General features: G+C 39.8%; 1 protein-coding gene across 1 annotated transcript; it reads right to left on the bottom strand.

Annotated features, from left to right (window-relative positions):
* Nucleotides 1–23,043: 23,043 nt before the first annotated feature.
* Nucleotides 23,044–25,620, bottom strand: LOC133830226 (pentatricopeptide repeat-containing protein At3g48250, chloroplastic-like). The gene is made up of 2 exons (XM_062260157.1): nt 25,240–25,620; nt 23,044–25,146 (listed from the first exon to the last, which is right to left on the bottom strand). Exon 2 carries the CDS (start codon nt 25,056–25,058, stop codon nt 23,145–23,147), a length of 1,914 nt encoding a protein of 637 aa, XP_062116141.1. The 5' UTR covers nt 25,059–25,146; nt 25,240–25,620; the 3' UTR covers nt 23,044–23,144.
* Between the last annotated feature and the right edge of the window lie 354 nt (nt 25,621–25,974).

Raw genomic sequence — 25,974 nt, 5'->3', positions numbered from 1 at the left:
AGAAATGAGAAGGATTGCGAGTGATAAGTCAAGGATTTGAGCGCCACAAGAAAGATCTTGATAAGTTCTAAAAAGTTCTTTGAAGAACCAAAGAGAAAACACTCTCAAAAATATATTAATTCCAATCTGATTTGCAAACTCCCCTATTTATACTTGGAACAACCCTCCAAGAATAGGAAAAGTTATATTTTAAGCAATAGATTGATACATGCATTAATATAGACCAAAACCCTTCAATTCTCGATTATTAGACTTCTAGAAAGTAGCTAAATGGCTGAATACAAAAAGTCTTAATTTAACAAATAGAAATATAACTAAATAGCATAAATAAAACATAAATGTATGCCCATAACTCCTCCAAACTGAAAGGCCACGTTTTGGGAGGTTAACCAGCCATTTAAATTGCTTCAATAACATTAACTAGGCATTGATCTTCATTTTGAGTAATTTCTAACTTTATCTTTCCATAATCAGCCCATATATCTTGGATTAGCTCATTAAGTGCTTCTTTCAACCTTCTAGCTCTTGCTCTTGTAATTGGCCCAACTGGAACTTGCAATGACTCTTTTAGTGTTGCTCCTTTGTTCTCATCACCTAGTTCCTCTTTAAACCCTCGACCATGGTGGTCGAGCAGTCGCGTATGTACACATCGCCACCTATGCTCTCCAACTCAAGGATGGTCCAACTTTCTTTTGCCTTTACCTGCACCACATAGACCCCGTGAGCCGAGGCTCAGCAAGAAAACTTAAAATGCTCATAACCAAATAATAACATGTCACTAAATCATAATAATCATGCCTACCAGTAATAACCCTATTCATGCATGCATGCAAGTCCAAATAAATGATTATGGGGTTCTGCGCCCTGCATAGATGACTAATGAGTCTATCTCTGGTGATTTGCTCCCTAAATAGATGACTAATGAGTCTATCTCTAGGGATTTTCTCCCTGAATAAATGACTAATGAGTCTATCTCTGGGGATCTACTCCCTGAATAGATGACTAATGAGTCTATCTCTGGGTAGGTGACTAATGAGTCACTCTCTAGGGCTCTGCACCCTAAGCCATGTGACGTTTTAGTCACCTGAGCCTTTTGACCCTAGCTCTAAGTAACTAGCCTTTAGACTAGACAAGCGCTTTAGTTTTCTTCGACCATTGGGCCAGTCAAGAATTTAATGCTCATGTTGATTAGATCTAATCCTTTTGGCCCGCATTAAACACGCTAATGCCGCTCTTAACTCATAGGCCAATACCATACGACCAGTGCTCAGTACTACTACCGATCATGACTGATAAGTCAAGACTTCACGACCAGTACTAACACCATTGCCATTTCTGACTAATGAATCAGTGCCACTTACAAGTACGCAATGCAGCCAGGCATATATCATATGTCAAATATCCAAATATAAGGCATTCAGGATGCTTACTCAACGATCACAAACGTACTCATAATCCTGCACATTTACAGAGACTCAAGCTTTGATCAATTCTATATTTCACATTCATTCCATGTCATAATGACATGTATCGAATGCATCACATATTGGGTGCAGTTTTCTTACATTTCGTCCAAGCACAGGTTACCAATAAACGACCCTCAAGCATGATCCTGTTTCCAAGCCCCTAGCGATAACCTAGTCACAACCATAATATAAAACCCCATAAAAAATGAGTAAATAAATACTTCTGGACCAAGTCCTAGCCTCCGGGACGTCGAATCCTACACAACTGGGTAGTAGGATCGATCCCAGGCCCTTAGAGTTAAGCTCCCACGGCTAAAAACCAAATCTGGGCAAAACTGGCCTTAAGCATCGTGACCCCCAACCCTGAGCCGCGACCCGCCTCCAGACAGAAGCCAGACCACCTCTATGCCTGCACCTCGCACCGCGGCGCACCTACCTTGCGCTGTGGTCCTATTTGCCCATCACCAATTCCATCATTTTCGTCAAGCCTGGGCTGCGGCGCCCAAGAACAGGGTTGCGGCCCGACCTCAACCTAGCCATTTTTCCTCGTTTTCTTCATTTAAAAACCTTCCATTAAACTATCCAAACATATCCAAATCCTAGAAACAAAGTTCTCAAACATCCCAATTATAAAAAACCATTAAAACCCAAGTCTCAAATCATCAAAACATAAAATCCATTCAAAGCTTAAAAAATTGAAACTTAAAACTTGGATTACCTCTGATTGAGTCATTTCCCAACTAAATCATCTGGCTAATAAGCTTCTAATCTTCCCTAGAAATACTATGCCTCAATCCTTGCTTGAATCCGAGTCTTGAAACTCGAGTTTCCATCGAAAATGCTAACGGGCGTCAAAAAGAGAACGCGCGCGCGCGAGAGAGAGAGAGAGAGTGAGAGAGAGAGAGAGAGAAAGGGAGAGAGAATGTACTGAACGTTCTTTTATGTTTCTGACAGGTATCTTCGAGCTTAAGTAACCTCAAGCAAATCCAATTGCTCGGGGTCCCAAAAACGCCCTCGAGGGTAAAATTGTCAAAATTCCCAGAATTTCCTCCTGATCTCACTAACTCCCAATATATCATCAAATAATCATTCCCATTACCCAATAACCTGGTAATGTACTAAATACCCAAAATACCCCTTGACTCACTCCGAGTCAAGTATGGATCCCGTTGTGACTTTCTCACTAGCTTGCTTCCTAGGATCGTCTCGTGCCGGGTAACCCAAACATACTCACATAATAATGTGGTCCCATACATATATCACATATATGACCAATATACCCAAAATGACCAAATTATGAAAATTGCCCACTTAAACAGAAACGGGCCCACATGCATATTTAATACACCTAAACATGCATAACAAGTCATATTATAATACAACTCACATAATCACATAATAATACACATAAATATCATATAATCACATAATTCCATAATTTTCCATCCTGGCCCCCTAATCAAGGCCCTAAGCCTTAATAGGAAATTTGGGTCGTTACAACTATCCCCTCCTTACAAAAATTTTGTCCTCAAAATTTTATCTGAACAACCCAGAATATTAATCTTGCATAACTGATTCTCGTTTCCAGGTCACTCCCTCGACCTTTTGGTTTTTGTTTCATACCTTAACCAAAGGTATAACTTTGTTTCTCAGAACCTTGTTCTTTCTTTCCATGAAGGTGTATTATCTTTCTCACATAGAGGTCTACATATTATCCTTACTGATATAAGTGAGCTGACTTTGTATACTGGTCCATAAGGACTCGAATCAAATCATGCTAGCCCACTATTTTGGGCAACCTCACCGCAAAATCCATCGCGATGTCCTTCCACTATGGAATACACAAAGGCTGTATTGGCCCTACTAGTTTCTGATACTCTGTCTTGACCTGCTAACAGGTTAGGAACTTTGCCACATTTTCAATTACATCTCTCTCCATCCCAGGCCATCAATATAAAGCTTTCAGATCCTGGTACATCTTCATGATACCTGGATGAAGAGAATAAGAGGGTAATATGATATTCATCCAGAATCTCCCATTTAGTTCCAGTGTCCATCGGATCCCAAGTCCGGTCCCTATACCACAATACACTCATACCTGACACTGCATAGTCCTTAGCTAATCCAGCTAAGACATTCCCCTCAATCCTTTCCATCTGTGGGTCCCTTAAATGTTTTTCCTTTGATCCTCTCTACAAGAGTAAACTCAAACATAATGTTGACCAACTAGTCCACTAATAACTCTGCTCTAGTTCTGGGCATACCCTTCAACTAACATGATGCATAGACAATCACTTTTTCCTGTCAATGAGGTATCATAATAACCTACAAACTAGTTCTGATCTGTAAGAAGACTTAGAACTCTTCCACAAAGCACATGTAATATCCTGCCCGTCCAAGGAAACTCTTGACCTCAAAGGAATTCCTTGACCTTGGCAAATCTCCGACTGAGAGTATACCACAATACTGTTGATTAAGATGATCACAAATCCAATTAAGATAATCTTTGAATACCCTGTTCATTTAATCCATTAAAACAACTCGGCATTAATCAAATCCACAAACATAACTCAGCACTCCTAGTGCCCTTATTTGATATAAAAAGCAGTCTTCTGCATATTCTTCTCCCTGATCTTTAGCTGATAATAACCAGATCAAAGATCCACCTTAAAGAATATTATGTTACTCAATAACTAAGTCTTTAATTCTTACAGCTTTGCTGAAGCTGTTCAATACTGTGACCTAGGCATGGTTCCGTCCCTGGCACCAACCTAATCACCATTATACTCTTTATGTAAAGGTAACCATGGAAAATCCCTTGGAAATACATCCAGAAACTCACAGACTAATCCAGTCTGTCCCGATCCCACTGACACGACCTAAGTGGTATCCACCACACTAGCTAAGAGTTCTATGCTTCCTCCTACAATAGATCTCTAACTCTAAATACAGATGACATAAACATACAAGGTCCATTCACAATGCCAACAAATACAAGGGTTTCTCACCCTCAAACCCAAGAGTTACTATTCTTCCTTTGCAATCTATCATCGCCCCACACTTGGCTAACCAATCCATATCCAGGATCATATCGAAGTCAGTCATAACCAACTCTATCAAGTCAACTGATGAGTCCCTTCTCACTATAACCTAATCCATCTATTCAAATTACCAATAGAATATAACATTCTCATCATAACATAACCATGTAAGCTGCATATCAAGTCTACACCTCTCTAGATGCAACAAGCAAAGAACAACATGGCACCAAAACTAGTCAGCACAATACAAAAATCAGAACTAGGAAGTTGACCTGCCACTACTGAGGAACCAGCCCCAGTCTCAGTCTCAGACTCTGACTGCATCGAAGCGAACACTCGAGTAGGAGTCGAGCTGTCCACCCCCTTTTGCTCATCCTTCCCACACCTTGGGCAATTTCTCCTGAGGTACCCAACTATCCCACATAAAAAACATGCCATTGCTCGGCATTCTCCCAGATGATGCATCTTACACCGAGTGCATTCTAGGTAAACTTTCCAATCCTTGTCCTCGACCGACCTAATAAACGGGGGTATCACTGTCTAAGCTCCGCACTCTTCGGCACTCTCATTCTCAATCTCATTTCCTGTGCTCTCAACTGCAAGAGCCTTCCCTACCACCTGAGCGTAGATAGAGATTTCATGCATTGGGGCGACCCTAACGCCCTGAGCTATTCTGGGATTCAATCCCTGGATAAATCGCTCCTTCCGAGCTACATCCGTGGGTACCATATCAAAAGAAAACTTTGCTAACCCATCGAATCTATTAACATACTCTATTGCTGTTGTATTTCCCTGAACCAGGTTCAGAAACTCTTTTGTCTTAGTAGTCTTAACTGCAGCATAGTAATATCTTTCATTAAACAACTGCCTAAATTCTTTCTAGTTAATTGCAGTTGTATCTCGTGTCTGGGATACCACTTCCCACCATGTCCAGGCATTTTCCCGCAACATATATGTAGCACAGGTCACTCTATCGTGACCTACCATCCCCTACTATCGAGGATGGAACTGATCATGCATATCCATTGCTCAGCTCTGATGGATCTAGGCCTCCCTAAAAAACTGGAGGGTAATATTCCTGGAATCTTCCACAGAAATTTCCACCAGTTCTCAACCCTAGGCTGAGCCAATACTAGTGCCACTCTTGGCATAGCAAAGGAAGATGTGTTCCCTGACATAACCTGCTGTTTTTTTTAAACACATGATCTCTTCCTCTTTCCTCTTCAATCTTAATTGCATATCCGTAAACACCCGCTCAAAATTCTGAAGGGTAGGTGAAGAACTCAAACCCTGGCTGTAATTCCCAGCCTCAGTATAACCACCACTAGGTCTCATTAACTGCCTTGGATACATACCTTCTGATTAAATCTGCAGTTAATAACTTGACCTATTAAGCATGATGAGCATATTCAAAAGCCCTCCCCACGAGAACAATCATACCACACTACATTCACAAACCACTACAGTGCTAAAAACATGCCCACAACATTCGTACATCAATTCATAACCCCAGCTCTTCCAACATACACACCATGCTTTCAACTCCAGCATGCAAATAACACATTTATATATTCACTGAGCATGTAATCATATAATCATACCAATAATCAAGAGCCAGGCTCTATCAGAATCTTATGCTCCCTAATAAAGTGTGCAGGTAAAGCATTTACATTCTGTTGACCCTCCAATTGGCCAATGACACGGAGTCAGATAAACAATATGAAATGAGATGAAATCAAGAAAAAAGATCAAATGGAAAGAAAACGACACAAATGATTTATAGTGGTTCGGCCCCAGTTGAATGGTAATGACCTACGTTTATTTAGTGTTCTTATTGATGTTGAATCCCAACATTGTGATCAATGAACTAGGGTTCACGAGTTTCACAAGCCTCGGGAAGATTACAACCTAAGTGAATAACCACACTATTTTTCTCTTAGAGTACAAAGATCAAAAGTTCAAAAAAAAAATCCCTTCCTTGAGCCCTTTGATTCTTATTTATAGGCTCAAGAAGATTACATGGGCCGATGGGCCTTAATTATCATTAAGGCTTGTGTATCTAGGCAATAAAAAGAATTACAATTAATGCAAATATTACAAGATTGTACATCAAAAAGGAAGCAATTGAAAGTATGCGACCAGACTAGTCGCACATAAACGTGATTCTTGATAAATGAATGACAATCTGATCGATGGTCGAACATGATTCATTCTCTTAATGTTGTCACGTGCCTGCCACGTGTTGGTCAATCTTGCCACGTCACCAGGAGCTGTTTTTAGGTAAACATTTTTCCCCAAGCTTATTTTACTGCGACCAGCATAAAATAAACTTAGACAACCGACTCCGCACGCTCTGTCAAATCTGTCAGAGCCATCCATGACTCCTCGAAAAAGGCAACCGATCATATCATTGTAGTTTCTCAAAAATGGTGTTTGACGGCTATTATACTTTCCCATGCCTTGAAAAATAATCTCTCATCATCACCTCGGTAACTGCACTTCGACCAATATAAATAACCCCTCAAAATCACTTTTTACTTTTTATTTTCTCCTCAAGAACACTGAAGAACAGAGTGTAAAAAACCCAGAAACTCAGACGATCTTGACGACCCACGAAATTTCCGCCCAGCCACTCAACTTAGTGTCTCAGAAATTTTCTCCAATCTTTATCCAAGTAAGTTCCTCGAACTTTTCCATCGTTGACATACCTTATATGTTTTATATCTGTTTCAGACGTTGAGTTCTCGCATGTTCTTGGAAAAAAAATGTTTCGGGGTAAATGGGTATGAGCACATTTAGATAAGGAAAAAACACTTTAGGAGGCTTAGGATTTGGTTTGGGAGTTAGGATTATCGATTTAGGGCGTAAAATCGAAGTAAAATTTTGATTTTTAAGCATGTAGAAAAACTAGGTTTTTCCCGCCATTTCAGAGTCGGAAAGTTTTTCCTGAAAAACTTTTCACTTATGCTTTTTAGTCCATTTTCCAAATTGTTCGCATAAATTTTAGTGTTTTTGTTAGAATGCTGCTGGTTGTATAAAAGCTGAACTTTTATACACAAGCAAAATTATTCCAACTTTTACACTTCTTGGCCTTTTGGCCGTAGATTTTCATCTCCCCTTCTCTGTTCGCAGATTTTCATGCACGACCCATGGTGAGGTAAGAGGCTGATCGATCACGACCTGCTCGCGCAGTTACTCAAAGATCAGGAACAGCCTTCGCTGCTAATCCCAGAAATTCCTTTTTCTCATAACCCTTCAAATAAGCCTTTGACCAGTCCAACAAACATGGGTCGCGTAAAATCCACTGCTCAAAAGAAAAGGAAAATAGCAACTCCTCCTGCCAAACAGTCTGCTCCTCGGGCTGAAAATCCTTCGACCAGTCCACAAGCTAAAAACACTCCTCAGCCAGGAATTCACACAAAGGCCCAACCTCGGGACGTCCTTCGACCAGAGGTCGAATGGTATGTTGTACCTCCTAGCAACATCACAGCTAGGATGGTAGGGAATTATCTCAAGAAGTACGAACTTCTTGGGATAACCCTAATCAAACCTACCATCGACCAGCGGGCAAACCTGCTTGGGGGCGCCTTCAACACTTGGTTGAGATATCACATTGAGGCAGGGGAAACCTTGCCTCTTCATCCATTTTTCCAGGGGGTGGCCAACTATTTCGAGATCGCCCCTTTCCAAATCACCCCAAACGGATATAGAGTGCTCTCTGCTCTCTATATCCTGTATAGTCATAAGAAGTTGCTCGTCTCGACGCCACACGAGATCAACTATCTATTTGATCTCAAGTCCAAACCCAATCACAACAGCATGGGGTTCTTCCATTTTTACCACCAGGAATCTGTTCGCACCTTTCTGAGTGAGATCACCCACAAGTCTAGCGTGGGAAAGTACTTCTAGGAGTACTTTTATTTGATTGGTCGCTTAATTTCCTTTAGCTTTCCTGCACGTTCCTTAGAACTTTGGTGTTCTTCAGGTCCGTGGCGTTGACCAGCTCCTACTCCAGAAATGGAGATACGAGCAGCTTCCATGGCCAGCATGTCCGATATAGAAAAAAATGTCAAAGAGCTAGTCACGGAGAATAATCTAAGAATGGTTGGCCTTCTAGCACCTCACCAGGATGTGAGGGAATCAACAGCGAGGAGTACCACCGGTGGAGAAGTCCCCGAGCAACACCAAGATGTGTCACAACCCTCGAGGAGGAGGGCAATGGGAGTGACCATGAGGGAACCCTTCAGCACCCCGTGAGCAGCTACTGCTCCGGCTCCACCAGGAAAGGGCAAGTAGAAGGCTTCTGAGCATCCCGAGCCTATTCTAGAGTCTTCGGATGAGAACGGTATTGACTTCTCACTTTTAGATAGTTTTCCCATTCCCTGTCATTTATTTGACGGGGACGGCAACTTTACATACACGCCTAATTTAAATTCAGACAACTTCAAGCCAGAGAGTGAGTGTAGCAGTAATACAGTAAATAATGTAGTGACCAGTAGTTGTATCTCGGGTATTTTACTTATAATTATTTTTCTCTCATTTATTTGATTTAGTAAGCACATCTAATTATATTTTCTGACCATTCGTATGTTTCCTTCCTTGTAGACATGCCTGCCGAGAGAGCCTTTGATCTGTACACCAATCCAGCGAGCTAGAAAAAATCTAGCCGGTGCCATCCTGGGGAGGGCTGCAGCGACCCTTCTGCAAAGAGGTCTTGAACAGAGGACCCTCTTGCAGCACCTCATACCAAAGAGACGACTCCTCCCCCAACTCCTGTCAATCAAAATCCCCCAGCTCTAGTTGACCAGACTCCTCCTGTAGCTCCCGCTGACATAACTCCTCCAGTTTCCACTGACCAGACACCTTCTGGTCTTCCAGAAAAAGCTCCAGGAGAAGTTCTTATGAACGTGGTCCTCAGCTCAGCCAAGGATAAGCTGACAAGGCTAACAAAACATCGATGCAGCCGAGAGGCCATCCACAAGACTGAATCGATGGAGGTCGAACAGATCTTCAACCGTGCATTGAACGAAGTGCTTAGCGTGAGTCGTTGTTCTTATCATGCTTTACTAATTTATCTTGTCAATTTATTCTCACTAATAGTTTTATCTTTCTCTGGTTGCAAGGAGTTCTCACCATGAGCTCTGGTTGGCAGTGCTCGAGGGCACTGACTGCTCAGTTTGAAAAGAGACTTAGCGATCAGCTCAGCGTGGATGAGGCCAAACATGTCGAGCAGCTCAAAACAATCGAGGCTAAGCATGCCGAGCAGCTCAAGGAGGTCGAGGTGAAACATACTGAAGCGTTGCAAACATCTGAGGCCAAAGTTGCCTCTCTCAGGGAGGAGCTGAATAAGAAGGAAGCATCAATTACCAGGATCACCGCTTCCAGGGAGCAATATAAGGAGGCCTCGCTGATCAACTATTGGGAAGCCGCCAAACTGCAAATGGAGCTGGAGATAAGCTGCAAGGAGACTGCTGATCTAGAGGAGGCGAACGCCCGCAACCTCGAGAAATACAAGGGGGCAGCGTTTCAGTGCTTCTATATGTTATGGAAATGCAATCCCAAAGCTGACTTTCTTACCTACCAGATCATATAAGGGAGACTGAGCTGGCGAGGTGTGCTGCTCGCCTAGAGGAGGAGAAGGCTCAAGAGTCTCCTGAGATCTCCCTAGCAACAGGCATTGAGGGTGCCAATGAAGATGCTGGGGTCACAGTCGATCAGCAGCCACAAGAGCCTCAGCAGGATCCTCCGGCCACTTCATAACTTTATCTGTTTTTATTGAAGTTTTAATTTAAGACACATGAACTACGGTTCGTGATGTCAAGACAATTTATATTTTTGTTGCTGCGTGGGTATCTTTTCCTTTTAACAGACAATTACATCCGAGCAGTAACTGCTCGCGGTGTAAAGGATTTCTCTTTTGATATTATAATATTTTCATTTTATTATAACATTTGTTCGCATGACCGAACTTAGCATAGCACTTTGATTTGATTTCACAAATTTTGAAAAATACTCTAAGTACCGTAGTAGGCTTTCACTTATTTTGCTCGTGTGTTTACATATAACTATCGATATGCTTTGCTTACTAGATACCTTATATGCTCCCCAAGTGATTGAGGAGCTTTAGGTCCTCGGTCACTTGCCATGACCAAGACCTGTTCAAACATTACCACTCGTAATAGAGATTTAAAATGATAATATATCAAAAAAACACACGTAATAAATACAATAATTGGCAAGATTGACTGGCTGTGCACAATGCCTTTTATTTCTCGTAATAGATGGATAATCGTGTCTATACGAGTGATCAAAAATATGATCTTACACTTATAAGTGATCAGTCACATAATTGACTAACCCTTGTTCATAAACTTGTAAAAAGTAAAATTAATACAAGCCAATTCTTTAAGAAGAATTATTTATTGATAGTACTTGCGTAGGTGATCTCCATTCCAATAGCAAGGAATGAGATCTCCATTTAAGCGAGCAAGTTTATAAGTGCCTGGATGGAGGACTTCTTCAATTTGGTATGGTCCTTCCCAGTTAGGTCCAAGTACCCCAACAGTTTGATTGCGGGTGTTAAGGAAAACTCTTCGAAGTACCAGATCTCCCACATTAAATTTTCTTTCACGTACTTTAGAGTTGAAATACCGGGTGACCTTTTGTTGGTAAGCTTCTACTCAGAGTTGGGATTTCTCGTGCCTTTCATCGACCATATCCAAAGATTCCATCAATAATTGACGGTTGGAGTCTTGATCGTATGCCATCCTTCGATGCGATGGCGGATCCAGCTCGACAGGCAACATAGCTTCATACCCACATGCCAAGGAAAATGGAGTATGACTTGTTGATGTTCGATGTGATGTTTTGTACGATCAGAGGACTTCAGGCAACTGTTCTGGCCAGGCCCCCTTTGCTTCTTCAAGCCTTTTCTTTAGAGTATCCTTTAGTGTCTTGTTGATAGCCTCAACTTGACTGTTTGCCTATGAATGGGCTACTGAAGAAAAACTTTTGATAATCCTGTGCCTTTCGCAAAAATTTGTGAACAGATCACTATCAAACTGTGTGTCGTTGTTTGAAACAATTTTTCTGGCAATCCATAGCGACACACTATGTTCTTGACCACAAAATCCAGCACTTTCTTGGTTGTTATGATTACAAGTGGCTCAACTTCGGCCCACTTCATGAAGTAATCAACAGCCACCACGGCATATTTGACACCGCCTTTTCCTATGGGCAAAGACCCGATTAAGTTTATTCCCCATACTGCGAATGACCACGGGCTTTGCATCTGCTTTAGTTTGTTGGGGGCTGCTCGTGGTATCTTGGAGAATCTCTGACACTTGTCACATTTCTGAACAATATCCACAAAGTCTTCATTCATTATCGGCCAGAGGTATCCTTTCCTTAGGAACTTTTTTTATAAACTCTGCCCCCCAGCGTGATCTCCATAGAAACCTTCATGGACCTCTCGCATTAACTCCTTGACCTTTTCTTTTGATACACACCTTAGAAGTGGCATTGAGTACCCCATTTGGTATAGAATTTCGTTGACCGTGATAAATTTAACAGACTGCCTCTGGAGGGCCCTTGCTTTGTTTCTGTCTATCGGCAACACTCCGCACGCCAAGTACTCAATGAAAGGTGCCATCCACGTATCTGCTGCTTGAATTACCAGAGAGATTTATTCTGCTTTGATGCTTGGTGCGGACAACCGTTCAATAGGCACTATATTTAGGGTGTCAACATCCTTTGCACTTGCTAATTTGGCCAAAGCATCAGCGTTTGAGTTCTGGTCGTGAGGTACTTACTGGAGTGTATATCTTTCAAACTGCGCCAAAAAATCCTTTGCTTTGTTCAAGTAAGCAACCATCTTCAGACCCCTGGCTTGATATTCTCCAGTAATCTGATTAACCACCAACTGGGAGTCACTATAGATTTCAAGTGACTTTATATTCATGTCCCTGGCTAATCGTAATACTGTGAGCAGCGCTTCAAACTTAGCTTTGTTATTAGACGTTGTGAAGTCGAATCTGATTGCGCAGTGGAATCGATGTCCTTCAAGCATTACCAAAATCACTCCGGCTCCAGCATGATGTTCGTTAAAAGAGCCGTCTGTAAAAAACTTCCAAGAGGGAGTTTGGTTTTGAGGCTTGAGCCATTCTGTCTGTTCACCGTCTGGAAGCCCAGTTTGCTTTGCGACAAAGTCGGCCAGAGCTTGCCCTTTTACCGTTGCTCGTGGTAAGTAAGAAATTTCAAACTGCCCAAGTTCAACTGCCCATTTCAATAATCGACCAGCGGCTTCTGGCTTCTGCAGAACTTGCCATAGGGGCTGGTCGGTTAGTACTGTGATGAGGTGAGCTTGAAAGTATGGCTGCAACTTTCTGGAGGCTAAGATCAAGCAGTAGGCTAATTTTTTAATGGGCGGATACCACAGCTCTGCTCATATTAGCCTTTTGCTTACATAATATACGACTTTTTTCACATTTTCCTCCTCTCTTACCAAGACAGCACTAGCAGCATATTCTGTGACCGCCAAATAGATGAACAAAGTTTCTTTTTCAACCGGCTTAGATAGGATCGGTGGCTGCGACATATGAGACTTCAAAGCCTGGAAAGCCTGCTTGCACTCCTCCGTCCACTTGAATTTCTTATTTCTCCTAAGTAGATTAAAAAATGGGACACACTTGTCCATTGATTTGGAGATAAATCTACTTAAAGCGGTGATTCTCTCGGTTAAACTTTGAACATCTTTTATCTTTGTTGGCAATTTCATATCGACCAAGGCCTTGATTTTTTTGGGATTAGCTTCAATACCTCGTGAGTTCACTATAAATCCCAAAAATTTCCCTAATCCAACTTTGAAGGAACACTTGAGGGGATTCAACTTCATCTGATATTTGTTCAAGACGTTGAAGCACTCTTGCGGGTCCCCTATGTGTTCTTCTGCCTTTTTCAACTTAACCAACATGTCATCAACATATTCTTCCATGTTTGTATCGATCAACTCTTTGAACATGTGATTGACTAATCACTGGTAAGTCGCACCAGCATTTTTCAAACCGAAGGGTATTACTTTGTAACAGTAAAGCCCTGTATCGGTCCGAAAGCTAGTGTGATCCTCATCAGGTGGGTGCATACTAACCTGATTGTACCCAGAGTATGCATCCATGAATGATAGGATCTCGTGCCCTGAAGTGGCATCGACCAGCTGGTCGATCCTTGGTAGCAGGAAACAATCTTTTGGGCAGGCTTTATTAAGGTCTATGAAATCCACGCATGTTCTCCATTTTCCATTTGGCTTGGGGACTAGTACGGGATTAGAGACCTACGATGGATAAAACGCTACCCTGATGAATCTGTTCTCCTTTAGCTTCTCGACTTCTTCCTTTAGAGCCTTCGATCTGTCTTTGTCGAGTAGCCTTCTTTTCTGTTGCACTGGTGGAAAGCTTTTATCTATGTTCAGGACATGGCTGATAACTGTTGGGTCAATTCCAACCATGTCTTTATGTGACCAGGCAAGACTTCTTGGTTTTTCCTAAAAAATTCCACCAACTTCTGCTTTATTGTTGTCTCTAAGTTTTTACTGACTTTCACAACTCTGGTCGGATCTGCCTCATCGAGTTGGACCTCTTCGATGTCCTCGATTGGCCCTAATTCTTCATCAAAATCCCTAAAGTGAGGATCTAAATCCCTATCCTCACTTTGGGCAACGCCCTATTTGGTGATGTGCTCACCTGATCGGGCTTGTGTTTCATCGGCCAGCTGCAACTCTTTTTCGGTGACTTCCCTAGATTCACCTCTCTTTGCCTTAGTAATTGAGGAATTAAAGCATTCCTTCGCTTCTCGTTGGTTTCCCAATACGCATCATACCCCTGCGTCTGTTGGGAATTTCATGGCAAGGTGCCAAACCGAGGTTACAGCTCACATGTCGACCAAAATAGGTCTTCCAATTACAACATTGTATGCAGAAGGACAATCAACTACTATAAAATGTATTGAGTAATGTCCTATTCGCAGGTGTAGTTCCTGGTATAACCAGAATCCTAATTGACCCTGTTGGCGCGAGCCCTTCGCCAGAAAAACCATAAATGGTTTTGTTGCATGGCTCTAGGTCTTTCACTGTCAACTTCATTCTCTCTAATGAAGACTTGTACAAGATATTTACTGAGCTCCATGTGTCAACTAACACCCTTTTGACCATCATATTGGCTATCTGGACGTCCACGACCAGAGGGTCCGAATAAGGAAATCGAACATGCTGAGCGTCAAGCTCAGAGAAAGTTATTAGCTCTTCCTCTGTTCAAGATTATTTTGGGAGTTCGCTCCTCCACATTTAGCATCTCGATGTCCTGGTCATGGCGTAAGGTCCGAGCATATCGCTCCCTTGCCTTCCCATTATCTCCTGCAAGGTGTGGGCCGCCATAGATGGTTAACAATGTGCCTGCCATGGGAGCTGGCTGTAAAGGTGGCGAGCGTTGGCGTACAGGCGCCTGCTTGTTGCCTCCTTGAGCCTCTCGCTGAGAACCTCTCGTGGCTCGTACGTATCTCCTTAGGTGTCCTTGTCTGATAAAGAACTCAATCTCATCTTTCAGCTGGTTACACTCATTGGTGTCATGACCATAGTCGTTGTGGAAATGGAAAATTTTTGTTGTGTCCCTCTTAGAGATATCCTTCCTTATCGGCGTTGGTCACTTGTAAGGGACATTAGAGCTGGTCGTCTGGTACACCTCTGCTCTGCTCTCGACAAGGGCCGTATAGTTGGTGAGTCTTGGCTCGTTGTTGCCTTTAGGGAGCTTATTCTTGGATATCGACGGCTCGTTGTTTGCCCTCTTTCCAACATTTTTACCGTTCTCGTTGCCTTTGTTGTTGCCATTGGGTTTATCCGACCCGTTGGTGGCTTTAGCAGGATCTTCCTTTGGTCCCTTGTCTTTCGCAGGCGATTTCCCTTCGTTGGCAATCGCCTCTTCGAGCTTGATGTATCGGTCTGCTCGATCAAGGAATTCCTTGGTACTTTTTACCCCATTCTTCCTTAAACTGTTCCAGAGGGGAGAATGGCGCCTCACTCCAATAGTAAGGGTCATCATTTTCCCTTCATCACCCACTGTTTTAGCTCCAACTGCGGCTTGCATAAAACGCTGGACATACTCCTTTAAGGACTCTCCCTCCTTCTGGCGTATCTCGACCAGCTGGTTGGCTTCATTCGGGTGAACACGACCAACATAGAATTGCCCGTAAAATTCCTTCATGAACATTTCCCATGATACTATGCTGGCAGGAGGGAATTTAAAAAACCACTCCTGAGCAGTGTCAGATAGGGTGTCCGGAAAGATTCTACAGCAGGCATCATCCGACACCTTTTGGATGTCCATCTGTATCTCGAACTTGTTCACGTGAGATACTGGTGTAGAGTCCAAGAACTTTACTTAGCTAGTTAGATAGTAGTATTATAGTAATAATAGTATTATCTTTATGACTATGGATTGTTGGTTCAGACCGGGATTTATTTGGACACCCATAGTAGTACTTGTAGATTTTCTAAGTTTAACCTATAGTTTAAGAATATTAATTTTAACCTAAGGTTTGATTAATATGACTGATATTGAGGATAATATTTAGTATACTATAAGGTTTATATAAGAACCAATAGGATTTTAAGCACATGTTATGTATGGGTGATTAATGATTAAGTATTTTGAGGATTAAATTTATTAAGGGTAAAGTTTGAATGCTCTAAGGTCAGTCAGCAGCTTTGAAAACGTTTAAGGGCTTAGTCAAGGCTGTTTACTCAATTCAAATTAAGCTAAAAATGTGTAATTTCATGTTTAAATAATCAGCGTATGCCGATATATCACAGCTATAGGGGGAGATATATCGCAGTACGAAGATACGGAAAACACGAAACGATGCACGTTTGCCTCGGGCATAATGGTCCAGGCGATATATCGCCTATAGGGGGCGATATATCGCCTCCTTCAGCATATTTTGAAACTTTTTGAAATTGTTTCCCATTCAACCCTTCAACCTCTTGATAAGTCCAGCATCTTTTTGAACGAGTCTTCAGCCACTGCTGAACGATAATTCAAATTATTTTCACTTAAAAAGCCATTATTTTATTCAAGTTAAATGAAGATCTCTTCCTTCCTAAACTCTATAAATAGGACCTAGTACCCAGCCATTATTCATCTTTTACTCTAAGTTCAGAGGCTGCAAGTTGCTAGGTGAGTGTGAGAGTGTAAACACTTGGGTTGGGAATCATAAGCTTGATCATCATAAGCTTATCAAACACTTGGGAAGTAAGATTTTATAGCATTTCGGTTCAAGGTTTAGATCGGTCTTATAAGTCTTCAAGGTATCCCAAACTCTAGTTCGTTTCTGTACTTATTCTTTAAAAGTTCTCATAGTCTTCTACTCATTCTAACCTTATTCTTATTTTGGTTAGGAAATCTAAGTTCTTGAGCAAAAGGTTTTGGTAAGTATATTTTTAAAAGTATAGTTCCTTCATATCTTTCATCTCTTTCATCTCTTTTTCTTCAATAGACTCACCCTTTCATAAATGGTTTTTAGGAGTGTTCCAAAGTCCCAACTCTGTCCTCATATCCCGGTAATTTTGGTAAGGAAAATAGGATAGAATTTATATGTTATATGCTTTTTATATGTTATCTTATGTTTTTATGTTATGAAATAAGTTATGTTATGTTATGTATGTTTGTAGGCTTGGGCATATGACCCATATGACTAACAAGCCCCAAATGGATTATGGGCATATGACCTGCTTAGCTAGTAGGACCCCACTAATCTAATGGGCATATGACTTGTTTAGTCTATGGTACCCCAAGTAATAATGGCCATTATAGTATGTGTATGATATAAGTGTTATGTTATGTTTTTATGTTTCTTATGAAATTTATGTATATGAACTATGTGTTAGATTTTCCTTGCTAGGCATTAGGCTCATTCCTTTTTGTTTATATGTGCAGGAAAATAGTCTTAGTGGCGGGAAAGGTTCTTGGAAGCTTGGAGAATGTATATTGAGGTCGAATGGATTCAAGAGCCGAGTGTTACGATTTGAGGATGTAGTTTTGTTTTTTTATGGTCTTTACATGTATTTTTCCGCACTTATTATGTAATCCCTTTTTATTTTAAATTATGTTATGTTTTGTTTTTAAAACAATGGGATCCCATATCCTAACCTAAATTTTATGTAAGTTTAACTCTTATTTTATCAAGTTTCTTAATAAAGTTATGGTATTTTCATAATGTAAGTTTTATTAAGGATTAGTATGTATAGTTTTTGTTAATGGTCCAAAAGTCTAGAGTAGTTGGGTCATTACAACTGGGTCCCTGTATCCATCAAAATTGGGTAATACTGGCATCTTGAATTTGTTGGGGGTTTCTGCCACAGTTATTCTCTGTATGAACGGAGTGCCTCTTCTCCGATCATACTCGATGTGGGATGTCCGGCTCCCTACCAGTTGCTGGACAGCCTGGTTTAATGCATCGATCTGGGCCTGTACGACATCTAAGATCGCTGGAGCGACTGGTGCCAGAGGAGCATACTCATCGTGCCTTTCGCGCCTGTCGTTGAGTACGTCCTTTAGGCCATCATCTCTGCGCCTTTGCTCGCTAGCGTCCAACCGATTAAAGATGTTATGTTGCCTGGGTTGCCCCAACATTCTGGCTCGCAGGCTTATTTTCTCTGGGTGGGGGATTCCTTTCCCCGCCTTTTTCTCCTTGACCCTGACCAGCATTCCCTCTGCTGGAATCAGCTTCATTATAGTCATGGCCATCTCTGAAATGAGACCGACTGGTCGCACTGTTCCCTCCTCTAACTGGCATCTCCCGAGCGTCAGGGGGAGGCCTGCGTTGGTCGGTGGATCCTCGAGCATTATTAATCCCCTGACCGCAGAGCCTGATTCGGCGTGCCTTCTGTTAGCAGAAGGACGTTGCCCCATGCTCGGTGGATTTGGTTCCTCAGCCGCTAGGCGTCTAGGGCTTTGGGGAGGTTGCCCGGCCCTATTTTGCCTTTGACGCTAGGGATTTTCTCGACTAGCACAAGAAGGTGGCTGCTGCAAGGATCCTGAAACGGGATATCCTATTGAGCAATAGGCAGTTGCTCTGGTCTTTGAGGGCTCGCCGGCTGAAGCGGAGGACTTGGGTTTGGGGCCTGTTGTGGTGGTGCACTTGGTGACTGGTCCGGTTGAGAAGTCGGCGCAGCTTGCCCCCGGGCCAACTGAATGGCTACTTCTAGGGCGACAGTGGCATCCCTTTGCCGACGGTCCATGTCTGCCTGCTGCTCATTCAACTCTTGGCGTTTACTTTTAATTTCTAACTTAGTTTTGTTTAAATATATATTTTTCATAATATGTCACTTTTCTATTCTATTCGAATTTATGATATTTGGATATAATTTATTTAAACATTAAATTCTTTAAATCTCTAAAAAAAAAATTGAAAAATCCTAGACTTTGCTTGATTATCTCTTGAGATTTAATTTATTTTTGTTTGCATAAGCTTGTCTAAATGTTCACATGATGATTTGATGTTTTTGTGTTAAATATCTATTTTGAAAATAATTTTAACTTTTTAATTAATTACATAAGCTTTACTTTTATTTGTGATTTTCTTTGAACTATTTCCATTATATAATTTTTGACGAAAACATTTGATATCTCCAATTAAAAAAAAAAATGTGTGTTTTTAATTTATCTTTTGCTCGAGGACTAGCAAAATATTAAGTTTGGGGGTGTGATAACTCTACAAAATAGAGTTATTTTACCACCTTTTATGTGCTAATTGTTGCTTAATTCTTGAGTTTTTAATTGATTTATTAAGCTTTTAAGTAATTTTGAATTTATTAGGTTTATTTTGATTTTATATATTTTTGTGTGTTTTTATAGTTATTTTGTTATAAAATGTTGTAGTTAATTATTTGAATTATTGTTGTTTAATTTGAGGTAAAAAAATGTTGTATTATTGAGCTTAAATGTTAAATATAAATTAAGTTATAATTAATATTTTCAAAGAATTAACTTGATTTATTTTATAGTGAAAATATTTTATTATGATTTTTTTTATGTTTATTTTGTTAGGAAATATGTGGTATTTTTATGTTTGAAAAAAAAGAATAGAAGACAAGAATTAAAGGTGAAAAATATGGAGAATGTGGCATTTTTCAAAAGCACCTTCAGCTGCCTGGCACCTCACAAGACCCACCAGCTCCAGGCCCAATGCCTGCAGCCCAGCTCCAGGCCCAATTTCAATCCAGCACTCCTTCCTTATCCATTCAGCACTTTCCAAGCCACCTTCTTCTCTCCACGCCTGCTGCTTTCCGAAGCACATCTCCTAGCCAGCCGTACACCCCACGGGCCAATGCATTCATTCGGCCCAGCAATCCCAATTGCCACAAAGCTGCCTCTTTTGTGTTTTTTTTAGCCCAACAATTTCAACTTTGTCCCCTTGTCTAAAAATATCACATTTTTACCTCACTTTCTACACATTTTACCCAAAAATGTCATTATTAGACCCTATAATTTACTCATATTTGCCATATTATAATTAATTTAATCAATTTAAATTAATTAAATTGATTATTTTAATACACTTTTTTTTGCTATAAATAAGAGAGTTTAGTGGCTTAATTGGGGAGGAGGTGACCATACTACACACTTACCACATTTCAAAACCTCTCTATTCTCTTCATCTTCTTCTTCTTTTTGGTTATTTTCTATGTATTTTTAGAGGAAAAATTTGGGGGTTTCTCCTCCAAATTTTCCTATTTTTTGTAATTTTTAGTTTGTATTTGCTATTCTAGTTATGAGTTTCTAATCTTTTTAAGATTATTAAGGTGATGATGAAACAATATGTAACTAGATAGTATTTATGTTTTGTGTTGATTTTCCATTTTGTGCAATAAAGTTTATGGATTTTCTTCTTCAAATATCTTCTTTCATCTTAAATATCATGTATTTTGGATTGTTAGCTCATATTTACACTTTGTTCTTCATTAGTGCAAAAACATAATATTCTTTGTGTAAGATGTGTCATTAAATTATACACATCCATGCTTAGAACAAAAATATTATGTTTTGCCTTATAAATAATGTTCATTGATTTATTTGTTATTTCATTAGATTGATTTACACTAAATGCTTTGAAATTATAATTTTGAAAAGTGAAGAAATTTTTTATCTTTTTAGAAGTAATTTGTGCTTAAAATTATAAATCTATTTGGAAAATGATAGTTTGATTTATTTTAACTATCACTAAAACTTGGGAATCAATGTACTTATAAATATTATTGAACTTATATTTTGTGGATTCTAATCCTTAATAATCTTATTTTACCATCTTGATTTCTATTATTAATTTATGTTTATATATTGTCTTTAATTTCTTTATTATTGTCCCTTATTTAATTTTTTTGTCACAAATTCTCATCAATCTTTGGAGCTAGGTTAGAATTTATTAATTTTGGTTTAAATAGTTTTCTTTTCAATTTTAGATAACTCCTTTGTGTTCGACATCCTTGCTTACACGATCACTATTTTATATGAACGACTTGTGCGTTTGCAATTTATAAATATTTAAAGCATACCCGTTTTGGGCCCATCACGCCACGGCCCTATCTGCCTATCACCCAATTCCATCATCTTTGTCAAGCCTAGGCCGCGGCCCGACCTCAACCCAGCCATTTTTCCTCGTTTTCTTCATTTAAAAACCTTCCACTAACCTATCCAAACATATCCAAATCCCAAAAACAAAGTTCTCAAACATCCCAATTATCCAAAACCATTAAAACCCAAGTCTCAAATCATCCAAAAACTCATCAAAACATAAATCCATTAAAAACTTGAAAACTTAAAACTTGGATTACCTCCGATTGAGTCGTTTCCCAACTAAATCCTCTGGATAATAAGCTTCTAATCTTCCCTAGAATTGCTATGCCTCGATCCTTGCTTGAATCTGAGTCCTGAAACTCGAGTTTCCTTCGAAAATGCTAACGGGCGTCAAAAAGAGAACGAGAGAGAGAGAGAGAGAGAGAGAGAGAGAGAGAGAGAGAACGTACTGAACGTTCTTTTATGTTTCTGACAGGTTACTTCGAGCTTAAGTAACCTCAAGCAAATCCAATTGCTCGGGGTCCCAAAAACACCCCCGAGGGTAAAATAGTCAAAATTCCTAGAATTTCCTCCTGATCTCACTAACTCACTCACAATATATCATCAAATAATTATTTCCATTACTCAATAACCTGGTAATGTACTAAATACCCAAAATACCACTTGACTCACTCTGAGTCAAGTATGGATCCCGTTGTGACTTTCCCACTAGCTTGCTTCCTCGGATCGTCTCGTGCCGAGTAACCCAAACATACTCACATAATAATGTGGTCTCACACATATATCACATATATGAAAAATATACCCAAAACGGCCAAATTATAAAAATTTCCCAATTAAACAGAAATGGGCCCACATGCATATTTAATACATCTAAACATGCATAACAAGTCATATTATAATATAACTCACTTAATCACATAATAATACACATAAATATCATATAATCACATAATTCCATAATTTTCCATCCTAGCCCCATAATCAAGGCCCTAAGCCTTATTAAGAAATTTGGGACGTTACACGTGGGGTTTGGTTATAATATTGGCGGCGAATTGGAATGGACATGCACGGAGAAAGAGGGTACTCAAGTACTCTGAATGTGCAATCCCTAAGTGACGCGTGTCCATACTCGAGTATGGTAGGTGGCATGTTTTTCGAAAGGAGAAGTTCAAAAGTTTCCTTCTCATAGGATTCGAACCAACACTTTTGAGGAGGCAAAATGTTACATCCAAATTTCGAGAATATAAATTATGGTCTCGAAAGATAGACTCGTAAAATGTAAGCTTGAAATAAGCAAGTATCAATTCATCATAAAGTCTCAGAAGCCACGTCATACGACGATGGAATTGGTAAGCTCGAAGCTACACATGGTCTCGAAGGTGTTCTGAGGTTACAATTCAAGCTCGAAGCCACGACTGATCAACTACAAGGGTTCGACACTTGTATAAATTTCCTGATTTGTTCTTATTGGCGACCAAGCACCAGTCAGGAAGGTTCGAACCTGGGCATTGCAGGCTCGAAGAGGATGATCTCGATAAATTGGCTAAGGACGAGGTTAACCAGAAATTGACGAAAAACAACATCAACAAAAATAGTTAGAAAATTTTAATGCATTTGTCAATGCCGATATACACACTATATAATTAATAAGTAACAGTAAGGATACAACAAAAATTATGCATGATAATGTATAATTAATTTCAATCACATTATTTAAAAAATTGTAATATCATTTTACAATATTAATGATTTAATTACATATAATTGTATATCATTTTTGTGTACAACTTTTACAAGTTTAGCATATCCTAAATCTTCTCAACATATTAGCAATCAAAAGCTGAAACCCCAACCCTTTTTTGGTAATCACTTGCAATTGTAAGCCATCTAGCAGAAGAGATGGAGGCAAAAAGATATCTGAAGTCTGAGCTAAATGATATTCTTAATGTACACAAGTAATAAATATTTCTACCAACGTAGTTGTAAATCAAATTATATTTTATTTTAATCAGATGTTACAAATTTAATCCATCTGCACATTGTTCTACAATTGCAGACTTTCTATGAATAGAGCCAAAAATTCTGCAAATTTCAAAATCTTGCTGAATATTATGAGGGCACTTGCAAAGTAGATCATTGGCCTCAGAGTGTTTGCCTTCTCGAAGTAATGATCTGAAAACATGAGCAAAGGCTGAAGGGGATGGATAATCCTTGAGAGTCAATGCCTTGAGAAATTGAACAGCATCCTCAACAGTACCAAACTTGGATATGTAGTCAGAAAATGGATCCGGATAGGGTTGGTACTCTTGCTTCATTAGCCGAAGTAGGAACAATGCTTCTTCAAATTTCCTCACTCGTAACAGCTTTTCGATGAGTTTTCTGTATGTAACCTGCAAGGGTCTTAAGCCCAGTTTATCTATCATCTTTATCAAAAAAGTATACGCAGCTTCTATCTTCCTCTGACAAAGGAAGCCATCTATTAAAACATTCAACAAATCAGCATCAACATTAAGATGTTTTTCCATCATCTTTGAAAGCCAAACTAATGCCTTGTCGACTTCGCCAGCAACACAATGACCTTGAATTAAAATGGTCCAAGTTTTAATATCTGGCGTACATCCACTTTCTTCCATCTCAACCAGGATCTTAGAGGCTTCTTCAAGTCTCTTTGCTTTGCAAAGACCAAAGACCACCTGGCTGTATGTGATGTTGTCGGGCTCGAATCCTGCGTTTCTCATGACCTTTACTATCTTCTCTGCTTCATTAAATCTTCCCGCACTTGCCAAAGACCTATGAATCCAATCATAAACAGTCTTAGAAATGGTACATTCAGTATTCTCAAGTTTCTTTAGAACTCTATACACCAAATTCAGGTCTGGATTATAACTTACTGAGATGCTGCGTAAAAGCCTGCAGCAATCATTAACCGAGGGCTTATATGGGCCATCCATTACATACTCATAAAGTTTCACAGCGTCCACCATCATTTTGTGCTTCAAGAACTGCCTTGAAATCTTTCTGTAAGAATCAATGTCCATTTCATGCCCAATACCTTTCATTTCCTCTATCACATTCCAAAATTCTTTATATTTGCCAGGCCGAGCAAGTGTCCAAGCAAATGCATTATATGTAACACTGTTGTGTTTATAGCCTGGAAATTGAGCAACCCAACGGAAAAACCTTGCCACTTTTAATGGGTACTTTCTAAGTTCCTTCAGTACCATTACTACAATACTATCTGAGAAGACGACATTGAGCTCCTCTAATTGTCTCTCAACCCTGTAGCCCCAGCTTGATCCCGTAATAATATTTACAAACTTCTTCACAACACCATCCATGGCGTTCTCTTGAATAGTTGAATTGTAAAATTGGGTCAGGAAAGCAACATCACTTGCCAAGTTTTTCTTTCTCAGTTGCAACAGAATTTCCAAATAAGTTTCCTCATCAATGTACAACCCTGCAATCTTCATTCTCATAAGCACAATCCAAAAGCGTTTCATTGATTCCTTGTGAGCAAGAATTCTAAGAACCAGCTTATATATCAAAAAATTCGGTTTAAACCCACGTTTTTCACAAACCCAGAAGAAGAAATCCGAAGCTTTTTGTGGGTCTTTGTCCAAACTCCTCAAAACGTAAATGACTGTCCCGTGAGTCCACTCTTGGTTAAAATTCTCTAACTCGTTCTCCAACTCAGAACACCAATCTTTACCCAACACGAGTTCCACCACAGAGTGGGTCTTGGAACAAAAGAAAAGCCTTGGATAGGTATTGACGAGAAGAGAACTAAAATGTTGATTTGAAGTAGACAGAAAGTAGTGAGAGAACTGAGTCACCTGGGAACAAATCGGTCGATTAATGGAGCTGAACCGAGTCGAGAGGAGCAAATGGGCAAGTCCAAAAGAGTTGAATACAGCCCTAGCTCGGTTCATTCATACTCGATTAATGGCTGATTCTTTTCAGCCTTCATTTCCCCAATACCAGTACCCAAGTTTCCCCAAATTGATTTATCAAAAATCCCTAGAAATTAATCGGTGAGTACTAGTATTACAAAAACCATCATAAGAATACTTTAAATTTCTCACCATATAAGAATTCTCGCAAGTAAAATACCTGAATTGATTTCGTTCTCGCTTCCTCTACTCATGACACCGTTCGCCATAGCTGTACTCTTATTAGATTCTTGCTCTTTTACCATTGAAATCTCAGCTGAATATGGCAGTGCCTTGTTAATATTCAGAAACTTTGACTACTAACAAGGGAAGCCATTTTTTCCGCTCATGCTTAGTTCAGTACTGAATCAGAAAAGGTTTTTGAGAGTTTGAGGGTTTAAGGATTTCGGTTTATGAATAGTCTATCTGGAAGATGATTTCAAACCCATTAAGATTGGATAGTCTAGCATCCCAAACTATTCTAAGCTGGGCACAGATAGTGGGCCTGTTCTTAGGGACTTAGTAGGATGGCAATAATGGCCCAGTTTTTGTAGTACATTTCCTTATTGTTTGGTAGGAAGTGGAAGAGGGTTCGCAGTGCAGTATTACATTGTATATGGACCTCATACCGTACTACAAGAATGGAAGAAATTTCTTTTAGATAATCATTTTAATTTTTATTTATTTATTAATCATCTTATTGTTATACCTAGATTTTAACGAAGGTTCACATATAATCTTTCTCTACACAAGATGTCTTACTTTTATAGCTAGATTTATAATGAATGTTTTCATTATACATTTTCTCTACACCTCTATAAAAAAAAAATTGAATCAATTGTAGTTGCCAAGAATCGAATACATGCCTTTTAGGATAGCATAAGAAGTCACATAATTATCATATCCAACTCTTTTT

This window comes from Humulus lupulus, chromosome 4 (assembly GCF_963169125.1).
Source record: "Humulus lupulus chromosome 4, drHumLupu1.1, whole genome shotgun sequence".
NCBI lineage: Eukaryota > Viridiplantae > Streptophyta > Magnoliopsida > Rosales > Cannabaceae > Humulus > Humulus lupulus.
This window is presented reverse-complemented; position numbering and strand designations above follow the sequence as displayed.

Coding starts and splice junctions, on each gene's coding strand:
- LOC133830226 (XM_062260157.1), bottom strand. CDS start 25,058: ATGAACCGAGCTAGGGCTGTATTCAACTCTTTTGGACTTGCCCATTTG.